The 14,299-nt window shown below is 37.7% G+C and overlaps 1 protein-coding gene and 1 non-coding gene across 2 annotated transcripts; one reads left to right on the forward strand and one right to left on the reverse strand.

Annotated features, from left to right (window-relative positions):
• Window positions 1-2,051: 2,051 nt before the first annotated feature.
• LOC138872221 (small nucleolar RNA R71) lies at window positions 2,052-2,158 on the reverse strand. The gene has a single exon (XR_011400690.1). It is a non-coding gene; the product is annotated as a small nucleolar RNA R71 (small nucleolar RNA).
• Window positions 2,159-3,336: 1,178 nt separating this feature from the next.
• On the forward strand, window positions 3,337-4,024 carry LOC138871454 (uncharacterized). Its single transcript, XM_070149335.1, has 2 exons — window positions 3,337-3,362; window positions 3,562-4,024. The coding sequence occupies exons 1-2, from the start codon at window positions 3,337-3,339 to the stop codon at window positions 4,022-4,024; spliced, it is 489 nt and encodes a 162-aa protein (XP_070005436.1).
• The last annotated feature ends 10,275 nt before the right edge of the window (window positions 4,025-14,299 follow it).

Raw genomic sequence — 14,299 nt, forward strand, 5'->3', positions numbered from 1 at the left:
TACCTTGACTTTGCAATCTAATAGTAGCCTATATATGCGATGTAGATACTATTTATTCTCTAAGTTAACCATACTTTATTGATGTTTTATGTGCTAAATGATAAAAAAATGCTCTAATTGAGGTTTTTATGCTTTGCAGGAGCTACTGCGAGTTAGGAGGAGGATATAGAGTGTTTTGGGGTCAAATATGTAGATACAAGGCCAATCGAGAAGAGCCCGGATGAAAATGAGCAAGAAAAGGCGAAGAAAAAATGGGCAACAGTCCACCGCGACTGTGGTAGGGCCGCGGTTGGGATGCGGTGGAAAAAGGCGCAAAAACAAAATTGTCTAAAATGACCGCGGTTGGCCCATGACCGCAGTCGATATGGAAAATGCCAAGAAAGTCCAGGGGCCAAAGTGTAAAGCGTGGGAAACTTATCCTAACCCTATATAAACTCAACAAACTTGCCCAAGTGGGAGGAAGCTTGTTTTTAGACTCAATTGGAGGCAAGAACAAGTGTGAAAAGATCAAGAAACTATTAGAGTTTTTCATTCTTCTTCTTTTTATCATTATTTTGTGAATTATGAATTATTCTATGGCTTTATCTTGTTTTACCATGAGTAGCTAAACATTTAATCTAGGGTTGATGGAACCAATTGTTGGATGAAGTCTTGATTATGTTTTGATATAATTAAGCCATTTCTTACTCTATAATTGTTCAACTATGTGTTTTTCTGTGATTAATTGAAAGGGCCCTTGATTAAACGTGTCTAGTTACCTTGTGTTGCTTGAGAAAGAACACTGGGTTAGATTGTTGTTGAACAACACCACTTTCGGGTAAGTTAAGAGATTAATTGCTTGAATTTAAAAGCAGGGTTAGAGATAACGAAGCTTTGGTGGAATAATTCTGAGTTGAATAAATTGTTAACTAGAGTAGTTCGAGAGAATGCTTCTAGTAAATCGTAATTGATCGAGAGATAATTGTGGTAACCTAGAACTCATACTTTTTATAGAGTATTATGGCGAGATTATAGATAACATGTCAGGAATTAATCCGACAATTGGGGAAATCAATAACCCTAGACCATTTTACCATTGAATTCAACTCTATTCTTGATTATTGCTAGTTTTATTATTGTTTTTCATTAGTTAACTAAAGTCTACTCATTATCCATTAAAAATCGTGCATACGGGGATTGTTTGAGCTATTCATTAGCAGTGTTAAAAGTTGTAGTAAATAGGTTAGTTCCCTGTGGGATTCGACTCCGGACTGAACCGAATTATATATTTGCAGCCACCGCTTAGTCCTTTTTGTAAGGCGTAGTTGGGTGTGATCAAATTTTGGCGTCATTGCCAGGGAACTAACGGTGTTATTTATTGTAACTTTGAAGAATTGCTAGGATTATTAGTTTAGATCAAATTTTTGTGGGGTTAAAAATATTTCCATTGAAATTCTCACGGTTGAACTCTTCTGTAACTCAAGTGCATTCCTAGAAGCTCTTTGAGAACTGGTGAACTCTTTGAAGGACTCTCTGATCCCGAGAAAGCATTCCGTACATTGAACCGGGCTAACAGGAAGAGCAAATAGCTGAAACAAAATGAACAAATTGAAATTGAAATGGGTGACATAGATAACGTCAACGGGAACAACATGAATGATTGAGATGACCCAAACATCAGAGTGGTAGCACCTCTTGTGCCAGAAACTGCTCTCTATGATTGGGCGCAACCAACTGCTGATAACCTGGCCACAGCAATTGCAGTTCCTCCCATACAAGTGGAGACATTCCAAATTACCAACAACATGCTGCACCTGTTACAGAATAAGGTGTTGTTCTCCGGGTCATACATCGAAGTCCCACAACAACATCTGAAGAACTTCCTATCAATTTGTGTCACTCAAAGACAGCCGAATGTGACTCCTGAGGCAATCAAATTATTATTGTTCTCATTCTCAGTAACGGGGGAGGCTCAAACTTGGCTGAATTCGCTCCCAATAAACTTCATTGCTACTTGGGAGGAACTAGTCAAGCAGTTCTTAAACAAGTTTTATCCACCCAACAAAACTGCGAGGCAGATTGATGAGATATTGTAATTCAAGCAGAAACCGACTGAGACTTTGTAAGAGACATAGGAGAGGTTTAAGTGCATGTTGGTGAAATGCCCTCACCATGGCATTCCGAATCAGATGCTGGGACATAGATTCTATATGGGTTTGGCTGACAGTTTGAAGGCCAATGTAGATGCTTCTGCCAGGGGTGTATTCCTGAGCAAAACTTTCACAAAGTGCAAGATTCTTCTTGACAAGATGTCTCAAAATTCAGGCTGTATGAAGAAAGACACAACACTCACTCCAATAGTGCATTCTGTCGCTCTTGACCCCAAAAACACACATGCAGAAAACATAGCCATTCTTATGACCCAGATGAGCTTGTTGACAAAGAAAATCTATGAGATGGGTACGAAACAGGTGCACATTGTGGATACCACAAATGGAGGTTTGTGTGCTCCTTGCATAAACTAGTCATATGTGTGCTCTTGGAGTAGAGAGTGACAACCAGGGATTCACAGAAGTCATGAATTATGTCAATAATTTTGGAGGTCAGAGGCAAGGTGGGCAGCAATGGGGACCAACAGCAAACCAACAGTACAGACCGAACCAGCCACAGCACAACCCAATCCAGGAGGAGCACGACCACAAGGCCAAATCATATCTTATCAAAGGCAACATGGCTATAATCAGCAACACCATCAACAGTTGACCAACCAACTACCTCATCAGCAACAGGATAGTAATATGATCAAAATCAGGGGTATACTGCAACAACTCATTGGGACAAAAGGAAAGATGCAAGAGAAGTTAGTTGCACATGATTTAGCAATCAAAGGCATTGAAACTCAATTGGGACTTCTATATATGTCCTTGAATAATTGCCTACAAGGAACATTGCCTGCAGATATAAACGTTAATCCAAAGGAGCAAAACCTGAATCAGTTCATGGCAGTGAGTCTCAGGAATGGGAGAGATTTAGATAGGGAGCAAGAAGTTTCTCAATTGAGGAGAGAGACAACACCAACTACTCCAGCTGCCCCAGTTACATTAGACACCGATGAGTCGGCAAAGCTCACCGAGGTTTTAATCGAGCAAGCATAGATTGACAAGGGGAAGGAGAAGGAAGGTGAACAACTCCCAGAACAGGTAGTAGAAAAAGCTTCCAGCAAAAAAAAAGACGAAAAGCAGTGGGCAGAGGTTGATTCATGCACCATTCCCTCACAGGTTGGCAAAGCAAAAGAAAGATGATCAATACAGGAAATTCATGGAAATGCTCAGACAAATTCAACTGAATATTCCATAGATGGATGCTTTGAGGGAAATGCCAGGGTATGCAAAAATAATGAAGGACCTGATGTCGCAAAAATTTGACTTCCGGGACCTATCCACTGTAACTCTAACGTAGACCTGCCGTGCGATAGTGACAAAACCTATGGCTCAAAAGGCGTCTGCTCGAGGTAGTTTCACTATCCCATGAACCATTAGGAGTTATGCTTTTTTCTAAAGCATTGTGTGATTTGGGAGCCAGCATAAACTTGATGCCATTGGCAATCTCTACAAAACTGCGCATTGGCAGAGCTAGACCGACCTTAATGTTGCTGCAACTGGCTGATCGCACAGTGAAAAGACCGACCAGAAATCTTAATGATGTGCTTGTTCAAGTGGGGAAATTTGTATTCCCTATAGACTTCGTCATCCTTGACTGTCAAGTGGATGAAGAGATACCAATCATTCTGGGCAGGTCGTTTCTATCCATTGGGAGAGCATTGATTGGTTGTGAGACTGGGGAATTGAAAATGAGGTTGAACAATGAAGAAATCATATTCAATTCTCAACAATCTATGAGAAGACCCAGTGAATTTGCAAATTGCTCACTGGTGGAGGCTGTAGATATGATACTACAAGAGGAGGATGAGATTATTAATGTTAGGGATCCGCTAGAAGCTTGCTTGATGAATCTGGAAAATGTGGATGGTAAGGAGTTGGCATAGTGGGTCATGGCTCTCGAAGGTCAAGGGTTCTGGGCAAGGGAACCCCAGTTCGAGCCTCTACACTTAGAAGAAAGAACAATACCACCTGCAAAACCATCGATAGAGGAGCCACCACAGTTGGACCTGAAACCGCTTCCAGCTCACCTCAGGTACGCTTTCTTAGGGCCTAATTCTACTTCACCTGTTATTATATCATCTGGTTTGCTAGTTGTGCAGCTAGAGCAACTCCTACAGGTGTTACAGGAATGTAAGACTGCCATTGCTTGGACCATGGTGGACATAAAGGGTATCAGCCCAGCTTTTTGTATGCACAAGATTCTCCTGGAAGAAGGGCATAAACCTTCTAGAGAAAATCAATGAAGGCTGAACCCGAATATGAAAGAGGTGCTGAAAAAGGAAGTGATCAAATGGTTAGATGCGGGTATCATCTTCCCCATCTCTGACAACAATTGGGTTAGTCATGTCCAATGTGTACCGAAAAAGGGAGTAATGACAGTAATACAGAATGAGAAGAACGAGCTTATCTCAACCCGTACAGTTGTCACGCCTTCTTTTTTACACCCGAGGGGAGTATAAGGGAGTTTTTCCAATTAAAGTGACATTATTCAAAATAAAATTATTTTATTTAAATTAAAGTCGCCACTTGGGATAATTTATTTGGTGTCCCAAGTCACCGGTTTATTTTAAATCTCAAATCGAGGAAAATCGACTTTATTGAAAAGTCTGCGAAACCATAAAACTAGGTAAGGAATTCTGTTAACCCGGGAGAAGGTGTTAGGCATTCCCGAATTCCGTAGTTCTAGCACGGTCGCTTAACTATTAATAATTGGCCTAATTATCTGATTTACTATATGTTTTAAACCTAATATGCATTTTTAACGTTATAACCACTTTTAATTAATTTAATCGCTTTTTAGGATTTATGGAATTATTTCTTGAACAAGTTACGATTGTCGTACACTTGTTTGTTTGATACACATTATGAATCGTGTCAGAGGAACCGTACCCACGATCTACAACATGTTTAATTTATTAACGTTATTAGAAGTTGTGGCCGGGTCACATAAATGTACTCCCGAATTTGGAAATTATGTATCACAACTAGGTCACAGGAATCGTACCCATAGCTATGATAATTTAATTACGCGTCTAAAACAAACTACGATTGTTCATGGATTATTTTCCTAAACTACTTTGAAATTATTGAGAGGCTTTGTAGTGCAGACTTAAAAGTTTCTTTTTGGTTTTCAACTTTTGAGTGTTCAAAGTTCGACATCATGTGAATCCCAAAGCTATTAATGTTGAAACAAGCTTTGGTCTACAGACTTTGGAAATTATGACATCAGTTAGGGAATTCAACCTCATGGCAATGAAAGCTTTAATATTATAGGATCAGGCAACTAGCGTTTGATTTAGCGCAAATCGGACTTCAATTAAGGTATATCACAATCGAAGACTTCTCTAAAACATCTACTGTTTATTGTGAAGGCCGTAGTTATAGAAATTATCGTAGAGAAAGAGTAATACTTTAGATAATGAGACTTGAATAAGTTAAGTACAAATCAATATCCAAGTTAGATGTGTATTAATATCCTTAGCTTTTTCAACACTTTTCAAAACTTTCAGTACTCTCATTAGTATAACTGTTTATCAAATTAGAAACTATATTGGTCCTAAGAAGAACTAACATCAAAATTACTCCAAAACAGTGATCAGTGCTAAAGATACTGAACACCTAAATGCTGCATCTTTCATTCTTGCTTTTTACATGAAGCCATAACTACATTACTATAACAGCACTATTTCTATAACACAACAACTCTATTAAGAACAATAAATAAATCCAACTTGAAAATTACCACCAGAAATCAGCTCCCATCAAACACCAAAAAAGAAACGTTAGTCAGCCAACAAAACAAAATCAACCGTGAAACCGGCTTTTAACCAACCTTTCAAACATCACTGTTTCAACAAAATGAGCAGCTGAAATTTTGCCTTTCCTCTGTAAAAATCAGTCCCAAAAATGATCCGAAATGAACCCAGAAACAACTTTTTTTTCGTACTAAAATACACCCAAAGCTACACACGAATGCTCTTCAAATCAACATTAAATTCACAGCATGCTAGAGCTCAATATTTGAATCACAATTAATCAACCAGATTCAAACTATGGAGACTAAATATCATCAGGTATATATTCATACGCATTGTAACATAGAGGGAGAACTCGGTCTTTTTTATTTATTCTAACAAATGGCCCAAATAAACATTACACAAAGCAGGGAAGCCAAGGCCAAGATGAGTACCTGGAGCGCAAGTCTACAGCTCCAAAAATCAGACAAAAGGCAAAGAAATCGGCTGACTGGAGCCCAGCGATACAGGTCCAACGATCAGCAGCAAAATCAAGCAATAATTTGAGTTAAAATCACTCCCTTAAAACCCAGAATATACAGGATAATGGAGCAGTTTAGATGACTTCAAAAATTTCCTTTAATGTCACGACCCGGACTTTCCTTTAATGCGACCAACAACGGAATAATAGTAATAATTAAAGAAATGCGGAAGATCAAATCTGATAACTTAGCAAATACTAGTACGAAAAATATAAAATACATCTCTACCTAGAATTGGTGTCACAATATCACGGACCATCTACGAATGCTACAAAGAGTTGTCTGAAAAGAAGGATACAATCTTTCTCTGAAGTAAGTGAAAATAGAATATAAAAGATAGAAGGAGACGCCAAGGCCTACGGATGTTTGCAGGACTACCTCGGGTCTCTGCTGGTACCGAGATCTGCACACAGTGCAGAATGTAGTATCAGCACAATTGACCCCATGTGCTGGTAAGTGTCGAGCCTAACCTCAGCAAAGTAGTGACGAGACTAGGACAAGACTACCAAATAAACCTATGGAGTTAAAGCATATACGGCAAGTAATAATAACGAGAACTAGCAGTTAAATATGGGAGGGGAATATGCCGTGAGGAATATCAAGTACCAACAGAATATCTGGAGAAAAACATAAAGAACATCTTAAATTTCGCATCAGTAAGAATAAGGAAAACAATAACGAATCAATGTCCACTTTTATTCTTTATTGTTGCGGCGCGCAACCCGATCCAAGTCATATAACACTGTTGCGGCGTGCAACCCGATCCAATTCATAGAATACTGTTGCGGCGTGCAACCCGATCCAAATCATATATCACTGTTGCAGCATGCAACTCGACCCCTCCTGTCCTCCCTTATTACTCCTTGTTATTGCGTGCAACCTGATCCCATTTAATATTGTTGCGGCGTGCAACCCGATCCCAATATACAAATCAACATCAATCACAAAATAATACCGGCAAGGGAACAATAAGAAAACAACAATATCCCGACAAGGGAATCAACAACGAGAATAAACACATCTCGGCAAGGGAACCAACAATAAGAATTAAATAAGTTCCGGCAAGGGAATCAGCTATAACCAAACTAGTACCAATAATTAATTTCACAAATGAAACCTCAACTGGAGCCAACGCTCAACAATAAAATAATACCTTGAAGATAATCATAATTCTTGACCAACACGTAGAATCAACAATTTAGGCATTTGTAGTACTTATTAAGAAACACATCGATTACAATTTGAGACTCACAGGCATGCTTGATAACGACGTATAAATACTCGTCATCACACATGTACGTCGTACACTACGCTAGCACATATCAAATAAAGCACGATACCTATTCCCTCAAGCTAAGGTTAGACCAAACTCTTATCTCGAACTTTCACGGCCAACCCAAGCCTCAAACACCGCTTTTCCTTTAGAATTCGCCTCCAAGTTACTTGTATCTAGCCCAAATTAATTTAACAACATCAATAAATTCTAAAGAATTCATACCAAATGCTTAATTATAGGTTTTCTATCATTTTCCCCAAAAAGTCAAAAATTGACCCCGGGCCCGCTTGGTCAAACTCGAGGTTCGGATAAAAACCCGATCACCCATTCACCCACGAGCCCAAATATGCAATTAGTTTCGAAATCTGACCCCAAAACGAGGTCTAAATTCCAATTATTCAAAAAGCCCTAACTCTACCTAAATTCCCAATTTCTACCATGAAATTTTTGATTTTTGATTAAAAAGTGATGAAAAATATTGGATAATTGAAAGCGTAAAGTTTAGAATTGATTACCAACACTTTGGGTATGAATTTCTGTGAAGAAAATCGTCTCTAGGTCTTGGGAGTTCGAAAATATGAAGAAAATGGGTTCTGCCCGTTTTGAAATCTATTATAAAAAGACTGGAACGAGATGGGTCAGGCCCAAATGGCCTTCGCATTCGCGTTGGATGGCCTTCGATTTCGCGGAGCTTTCATTCCTCAGGCCTTCGCATTCGCGTAGAGCAAAATTGGACTCCCTCCCCCAGGCCCACTAACCCTATGCGTTCGCGTGAGCCTGAACGCGTTCCCGAAGGGTAACTCCCCCCAAAGCTTCGCATTCGCGTCCTGAGCTCTGCGTTCGCGAAGAACAAACTGACACTTGAGTTATTTGCTTTACGCGTTCGTGAGTGAAGCCACGCAAACACGAAGAACAAAATCACTAAGCACCTGAGACGGCAAAACCTTCAACTTTTCTAAGTGTAAAAAGATCCCGTGGCCTATCCGAAACTCACCCAAGCCCTCGGGGCTCCAAAACAAACACACATACTAACTCAAAAACATCATATGGACTTACTCGTGCAATCAAATTGCCAAATTAAGATCTTTAACAATGAATTTAGCATCAAAATCAAAGAAAAATTTCAAGAACTCTTAAGTTTAAATTTTAACAATCGAGGGTCCGATTCACGTCATATCAAGTATGTTTATTATCAAATTTTACAAGCTCAACTTAAATACCATATAGGACATGTACCGGGCTCCAGAACCAAAATACGAGCCTGATACCATCAATTTCAAATACATTTAAATTTCCAAAAACTCTTGAAATTTCATGTTGATACCCAATTTTTTCCCTATATATTTTCAATATGCAAAATAACTTCAAAATGGCATATATATGCATATCTAAGCATATCTAAGTATTTTATTATTTTTTCATAATTTTTAAAGGTTTTTAAACCAATTTATTTCCCTTTTTTATCCATAAAAACCAAATAATAATTTCCAAAATTATTATTTTGGTAATTCATTTGTTGGACTTTTTATTTATGCTAAAATATAGCTAATGTAATTTTTGGATATTTTTACAAATTTATTCAGTATTGTTAAGCTAAATTGCACATAATTGCAATATTAGCCCTTTTAAGATTCAATTGTGTTTTATATTTATAAAATTAAGTCCTATATTTTTAAATTGTTAATTATATGTCATAAATCATTTTTTTGCTATTAATTTATTTTCAGAAATTAATTTACTATTTTTTATAATTTAAAAGGGGGAAAATTGGCTATTTAAATAATAGCCCAATTACATTTCAATTTTAGCCTAAATCTAACCCCAAATTAAACCCAATTTCCCCAGCCCAATTCCCATTCAAACCCGACCCCTAACCCAATTAAACGACCCAACCTGTATTCTCCACCTACCCTCTTTAATCCAGGTCGTTGATCATTCAGATCAACGACCAATATTCGCCCTTTCCATTTTTAAACTTAAACGACCCCTAAACCTACCTCATTCTTCACCAAACGCGACCCTTGAATCCCTCTTCTCTCAATTATCTATGAAATCTCACACGAACCCTAGACGCCGCCATCTAATCCCACCCTAATCCACCTCAACCCCTGCCTAATCCATGGCCTCTCATGGCCATTGGAGATGTGTATCAGCCTCCTATGGCTCTTGGGTGTTTGTGTCTACGGTTTCATGGCCAGATCTCGAAGGGATCTGTCCAGTCCTTGCTCGACTTCTGTTCATGGCCTTTCTTCGGCCACCCATGACCTTTCTCCGGCCATTCATGGCCTTTCAAGGCAGATCCTTGACCATCCTAGTAGATCGGTAACTTTCAAGGTTTTTCTCACCTTTTCTAGGTTTTTCGAAATACTAATCTTTAAGATCATTCAATTTTCTTCAGATCTATCTTAGATCTGTGCTTACTACGAACTTCTTAAGTGTTTTCGTGAAGGTCTCTTGATTTTCTTTCAAAACAACTCTTCATTTTTCAACGATTAGGGTTTTCCTTTAAGTTCATTAAAGATCTTGTCTCTGATTTTAATGTTGTTCGTGATTTTGCTATGTTTAAAACTACTTGTTCATGTTGTTCTTCTATCTACTTCAGCATGTTAAAAACCCTAGTTCCTTTTTTATCCGAGTTCTGAAATTGTTTGCCTAAACGTGTGCTTATTTTAAGTTCTTTATTTCTGATTATCTTATCCTTGTTTGACTTATCTGATTTGAGTTCTTTTCATCTTTTAAACTCGACTACTGTCAAAGCCCTAATTTCTTAAAAGGAGTTTTTTTTCTCACTTATTACTACTATGAGACCTTTACTTATTTCTGATTTATCTTACTTGATATTATATTCTTCTTTACTGTTGATTCTATGTGACTACTTGACCTACTTGACTATCGAGCTTCGAATATTTTTCTTACTACTGAATCCTAGCTTATTTATGCCACTACTGTATATTTGTGTTATCTCTTTTGCCAATATGCTTGGCCTCGCATGTCTGATGTTTCTGTTCACTCTATTTATATACTGAAGTGCAGAATCATGTTTCTTCCGTGATTAATCTTGATCTTGGGACTGATTGCAAAAGCTTTTCTTTTATGAACCCTAATTTCACTCGCCTGTTTAAAATTAATTGATTCATTTCCCTTTACTGTGATGTTTTACCTTGCTGAATCCTTTCCCAAAATAAGCCTATTTTGTACTTAGACTTGATTGTTTACTTCATGCTTTTACTGCCCCTTATATGACAATAATCAATATGTCCCCAAACTGATTTCTTTCCTTAATTAAATCTGCTACTACCCGTTAAACAGTGATTCCTTAATAAAAGGGAATCACTTGTGTTAATTGATTCTGACTTGTGATTGTTTTCATGTTTGTATTAAGACTGTACTTATTACCTTATTTTTCACTCGTTTTTAAAAACTATAAATACCCACCCCCTCTTCTTTCAAAGATGCGAAAAACAAAAAATTGAGTTCAGAACACACACTTACACTAAAAACTTTCCCCCTTTCTCTACTACTACTTGTGTTACTACTTTGTTTAGACGGCTGAAAGCCAAGGCTAGACTGTGGAATCTTGCTTATTTCTTTCTTTCTGCACTTTGCTTCTCTACTGGTATGTCCTAGTTAATTTTCAAGCATCAACAACAACATGTTTCTTTAGCTGTTTCAGTTTCCTTCACTCTTGCCTGCTTTTGCTCATGTTTATGCAGTCAAGTTACATTACTAGCATGCTGTAATATGCTCCCTCCCCTTTTAAATTAATGTTTCCCTATGTTTGTACTCTGTCAGTCAGTTGTTATGTTTTTGATGACTTATGAATCCCAAACCCCATATCCCCTCTATGTGTTTGTGTTCTCTGGCTGGTTTGTGGGCATGTCAGCATTAGATATTGATGTGCATGACCCAAACCTGACCCTTTCTGGGGTCACATGCTTCATACAATGTACTCCCAAAACCCCTTTTTGACCCCTTTGTGTAACTACTGATTTTGTGTAGTTTGAGCTTTACTACTATTGTTTTCAAATCACCCTTACTACTTACCATTTCCAACCCAGTTTTAAATAAATTTATGTATTCTGCACTTCCACCATATTCTTAGAACCTAGGTTCTTCCCCTCTTGTGTGAGCCTTGCCTTTGGACCCTTGAGTTCCCTCTAAACTTGGACACATAAGGGTTGGCCCTTCCACACTGCACTCATCTCTATCTGGTTATGCAAACCTGGGTGTAAGTACTGCCCGGGGTCCTTTGAGACCCTTAGGGAACTTTGACACACCTAGGTATGAGAAAGGCCTTGAACATCTTTGGTAGTTTATTCCATAACTCATAGAAGAAGTCAAGAATCATGCTTCCTATGGTTGTAACTTCTTATTTTGTACTTTTCTGATGTAATTCAGTCATTTTTGGTTTGTAATAATTTGTAACAAATATTGGGGTTGGCTAGTTGAAAGGGATGGAGTGATTATGCATGAGTTAGCTATTGGAAGGGTAGATAACATGCTTATAGGATCTGTTTAATAAATTCTGCATGTTTTACTTTCACACTTAGACACCATGCCTATAGGATCTAAATGGCTATAATCAGACATCATGCCTACGAGGTTAAAATCAGATTTGAAATTAGATATCATGTTTATCAGATTAAAATCGGCTATAATAGAAATCATGTCTATAGGATCTGAAACCAATTTAGCTAAAAATCAGTTTGACTTGTACTGTTCTGAATCAGTTTAAGCAACATACTCTTTTTATTAATACGGTTTAGAAAGCATGTCTATAGGATCCAAATTACATGTTTAAAAATTAACCGCTACTCTGCTGCACTCCTAATTAGTAATAGATATCATGCTCATAGGATATCACCAATACACACTTAGTCAAGCCTTAGGTAATAATGATAAAACGGAATCCGCCTTTGTTAATTAGCAACTGCTACAACCAGCAGGCAGGCCTGATTCGGACTTCTTATCTGAGTTATGTAATAAATTATTTTGCTTCAACAATTAAAACACCTTGCCTTAGTACTTTAAATTCTGACCCTAATTGTGTTTAAGTCATGCTATTTATGTGCATTATCTACGGAGGTATATATGAGCCTCTTAATTGTTTATATATTTCCACTAATCTGTAGTCCTACATATTTTGTATGTTGCCTTATCCTTTTTACCTTTAAAACCCAAGAGTCAGCATAAAATCCTCCCTCTTATAGGAATAGTAGTCCTAAATTCCTCAGGGACTGATAAGAATGGGATGGGTAATAGCATGCAATAGAGGTCGAGACCAATCCGCGCTTTAATACCTTAACAAGGTGGGGAGGGTAGATATGGATATGATGACCGGTGTGCTAATACCACGTGTATCCCCTCTTTTGAGGAGTGTCATACCGATTATCGCATTGATGTGATCCATATTATAAATAAACCTAGGATCCCCCCCCCCCTCCTTTTTTATATTCTCAAGTATTTGTAGAACATTAACTCCTTTTCAAAATTCGCCTTTTAATAATTGTTATCAAACGCTTATGTGTTCAAACTTAAATCCCCTACTATTTGAGCCTATATTTGTCTGTCTGCTAATTTTACAAAAATCACAAAAATGTCTGGCCGAGAACCACACTTGTGGATCCTAAGGGGTGCCTAACACCTTCCCCTTAGGATAATTTCAAGTTAAATTTAATTTTAAAGGCCAAATTAGTATTTTCATCAAGTTTTTACATAAAAGCGTTCCGGATATACGCCCGGACCATGCACGTAAATCGAGGTAAGATAAAATGAAGTTTTTAAGGCCTCAGAATACAAAATTAACTTGTAAATCAAGTGATGACCGAATCCTAGTTTTCTTCTGTTTCGGAGCCCTTTTTCATTTCACATATCTATTTTCTTTTCTCTTTTTTTAAAATTTTTTTGACAGTTGTTTTAGCTGAGTGAAAGGGTGAGTTTTCATATTGTGAAATGAATGTTTGTTTGAATTTTCTCTAAAAGAACAATGAAGGAGAGTGTGAGGAAAGAAGCAGCTAGGTCTTTTCTTCAGGGAGGGGGTTTCTCGATTCTTTGGTATGTGTGTGATTGAGATGATGCTTAGAAGAGGGTGATGGTCGTTCGTCTCTGTTGTGAAGCAAACTGAAAGGATCAGATTCGTCTCCTTTTTTGGAGAATGAGGCGTCGTTACCCTCTTTGTTTTCAGAGGAGGATATTTTCTTCTTCTGTCATTAGGTCTCAGGTCTAGGTTTTCTAATGTGTGGGCTTAGGTCTTTAGGGTTGAGATTTAATGAGAGGAGAATGGGTTATTGGGCCAGGCGGGTCAGGCGTGGGAATTGGGTGGGTATTTGGGGTTGTTTTTGGGCCTTTGAGGCTTGGTCCAATATCAAATAAGACAACATTCCTTCTTTTCCTTATTTCATTAGCCTTTTGCAAAATTAGCCACTTTAGACTCGAATTTTAATTTAAATCCCAAATTTTTGTGTGGCTAGCCTATTTACTTATTTTACCTAATGATGGACTAATGGAACTAATTAATTAATTAACCTACGAATGCAATTTTTTTTATTTTAGTTATTTAAAGATGCATTTAACACTGTAATTAAATCCTAAATGAGATTAAGATCT

Source organism: Nicotiana sylvestris, chromosome 6 (genome assembly GCF_000393655.2).
Source record: "Nicotiana sylvestris chromosome 6, ASM39365v2, whole genome shotgun sequence".
Classification (NCBI taxonomy): Eukaryota; Viridiplantae; Streptophyta; class Magnoliopsida; order Solanales; family Solanaceae; genus Nicotiana; species Nicotiana sylvestris.